General features: G+C 35.0%; 1 protein-coding gene across 2 annotated transcripts; it reads right to left on the reverse strand.

The window, feature by feature from the left end:
* Positions 1–303: 303 nt before the first annotated feature.
* Positions 304–1809, reverse strand: LOC122025369 (polyamine oxidase 3-like). 2 transcript variants are annotated; one of them, XM_042584174.1, is made up of 7 exons: positions 1736–1809; positions 1228–1343; positions 1006–1094; positions 789–902; positions 617–704; positions 525–538; positions 304–349 (listed from the first exon to the last, which is right to left on the reverse strand). In XM_042584174.1, the coding sequence occupies exons 3-7, from the start codon at positions 1017–1019 to the stop codon at positions 331–333; spliced, it is 249 nt and encodes an 82-aa protein (XP_042440108.1). In that variant the 5' UTR covers positions 1020–1094; positions 1228–1343; positions 1736–1809; the 3' UTR covers positions 304–330. The 2 variants fall into 2 exon arrangements, with proteins under 2 accessions (XP_042440108.1, XP_042440107.1); XM_042584173.1 differs by lacking the exon at positions 304–349 and having other exon boundaries at positions 440–538.
* Between the last annotated feature and the right edge of the window lie 502 nt (positions 1810–2311).

Genomic DNA, 2311 nt, shown 5'->3' on the forward strand with positions numbered 1-2311 from the left:
GATAACGACACTATTAAAACAAAGGTAGAACAACACAACATCCTAATCCTAGAAGAGTAACACAACATCCTAATCTTGATATCCAGTTTTGAAGAGTTGGATCATTTGAACTACTTTTACCATGTACAACACTAGAAGAGTAACAAAACACTGCTTCTTAATTCTCCTAATCCTTCATCTTCTTCATCCTTGCCATGTTTGCATCGTACTTGGATCGAAGTGGACCAAGTAGATAAAGAAAGAAGATAAACTAAATGCCTTCATCTTCTTCATCCTTGCTTCTTAATTCTCCTAATCCTTCATCTTCTTCATCCTTGCTTCTTAATTCTCCTAATCCTTCAAACTCCACCTGTAAGAAGAAGATAAAGAAATGTCACTTGATCTAAACTAAATGCCTATGAATAATAAAAAAATCTGAAATCTCATAAAGTATACTTAATTCATTAATAATGCATCATATTGAATGCCTCTCCATGACTAGCTTAATAGCCTGTGCTATAGACATGTCTTCATTTGTTTCATACCTGAGTTTGTTAGCCTGTAAACATTGAACAATCATTTCACAAGAGAAATATTTCCAAGTTATCAACAGATATAAGGTTAATAAAGAACTTGCCTCTTCCAGAATGGTTTCAAACACCTTACCAACTTTTTCCACTAGATCTTGAGGCACTTGATGTCCATCACCATCAAAGAGTGCGTAGCTGAAAAATAGAAGTAAATTTGTCTCCATAAGATTATAGTCTCCATGATCAGTGATATCTGTTAGTTATTCAGTTAACCATTACCTCTCCAAGTCATGATCATACAAGACAGAATTGTCACCAGAAGTTCGATAAATTGGTAGACCAAGTCTTCCAATCCAAGATGCCAATGGATTCTCGTTGCAGACACCATGCAACCTGAAGTGTCCAAATTAAAACTTCTAATCACTGAAATTTTGAAGGCTGGCCACAATCCTCTTCAGAAGGAATGAAAACAAAAACACAAAAAAAAGAAGCATATCAGGCTGCTCCCATGTCAACAGGAAAACCAAATGAGTAGTTAGTGTGAACTCGACCACCAATTCTATCCCGAGATTCTAAAAGCACAACCTAAGGAATAAAAAATAAACTTCCATGTGATACAAATTTACCCAACCACTTCACACACTGCATTCATATCAGAACTTAGAATCTAATATGTAAAGGCAACTGAAAAAACTGTTAATTTATATCGACATAACACCTGAAAAGCTGCATTTTTCAGTGCATGAGCAGCTGCAATCCCTGCAAATCCACCACCAATGACAATGGCAGAAGGAGAGTGAGATTGCCTTGCTTCAGTCTTCTGATAGAATGATGCTGCAAGAAAATTTAAGTCAATATATATATAGATATATATGTTGATGTGAAGAAGTAAAATGCAAACTAGAATATATTTTAACACCATGAAAAAAAACATAATTAATAATAAATCCAACACAAGAACAAGCAACATATTCTGTCGTGTTGTATATATATTTACCAAATGCATTTTCCTTCCACATGGTTGAACTCTAAAAATAATTCAGAAAGTACCCCAATAATAAGACTGACAATAGAAAACACCCCAAACATAAAAATTTAGTTTTATTTGCAATTATGACAGATAATCATGTAACTAGCTTCAGTATTCCCACAAAAAAAAGATATGTAACATAACAATATACTGATACAAAGAAAACTAAAGGGATGACCATTAAAGGAAAGAATACCTTAAATAAAATGAATTCAGAAAGTTCCCATAGGCTCTGGATTAATCCTTTAAGTTTACTTTGATCATGAGCTAAATCATTGCAGTGAATAGATTTAAATCGAAGTAGGTAAAATTCCCATTTTGGCAGCCTGTATACCTCACGAAACCCATCTGCAATTTCACACTAGAGGTTGAAATCGAGCTCTTAAAAATCTTTAAACTTGATATACCGAAAGCTGGAATAGAGCAGGAGGCTATACTCACCAAAAAAATCCAAATTGATGTTGGAAATCATTGAAAAAGGGATGAGTAGTTTCAAAACTCTACTAAGCTTGAACACCAACATCTCACGACTGGAAGCCCTAAGAATCGACCTGAAATCAGTCAAAAAATTGAAGATTTTGTGACTAAAAATTTATGCAGAAATAGGTCACAAAAAGGACTCTATTTGGGCAGAAACAAGCATAAAAAATATGTAAGGAACAAAACCCCTCAAATGATTTGAAAATGAGGGAGGCGGGGAGGCGAAGGGTGTCAGTGACAGTGGCGAGTACGCGGAGAAGAAGTTTGTCCAAGAGCAGCAGAGATCTCTTCC

The sequence above is a fragment of the Zingiber officinale genome, chromosome 9B (assembly GCF_018446385.1).
Source record: "Zingiber officinale cultivar Zhangliang chromosome 9B, Zo_v1.1, whole genome shotgun sequence".
NCBI lineage: Eukaryota > Viridiplantae > Streptophyta > Magnoliopsida > Zingiberales > Zingiberaceae > Zingiber > Zingiber officinale.

Coding starts and splice junctions, on each gene's coding strand:
- LOC122025369 (XM_042584173.1), bottom strand. Junction 705..788: donor TATGATCATGACTTGGAGAG/GTAATGGTTAAC, acceptor TCTATTTTTCAG/CTACGCACTCTTTGATGGTG. Junction 539..616: donor TTGAAACCATTCTGGAAGAG/GCAAGTTCTTTA, acceptor CAATGTTTACAG/GCTAACAAACTCAGGTATGA.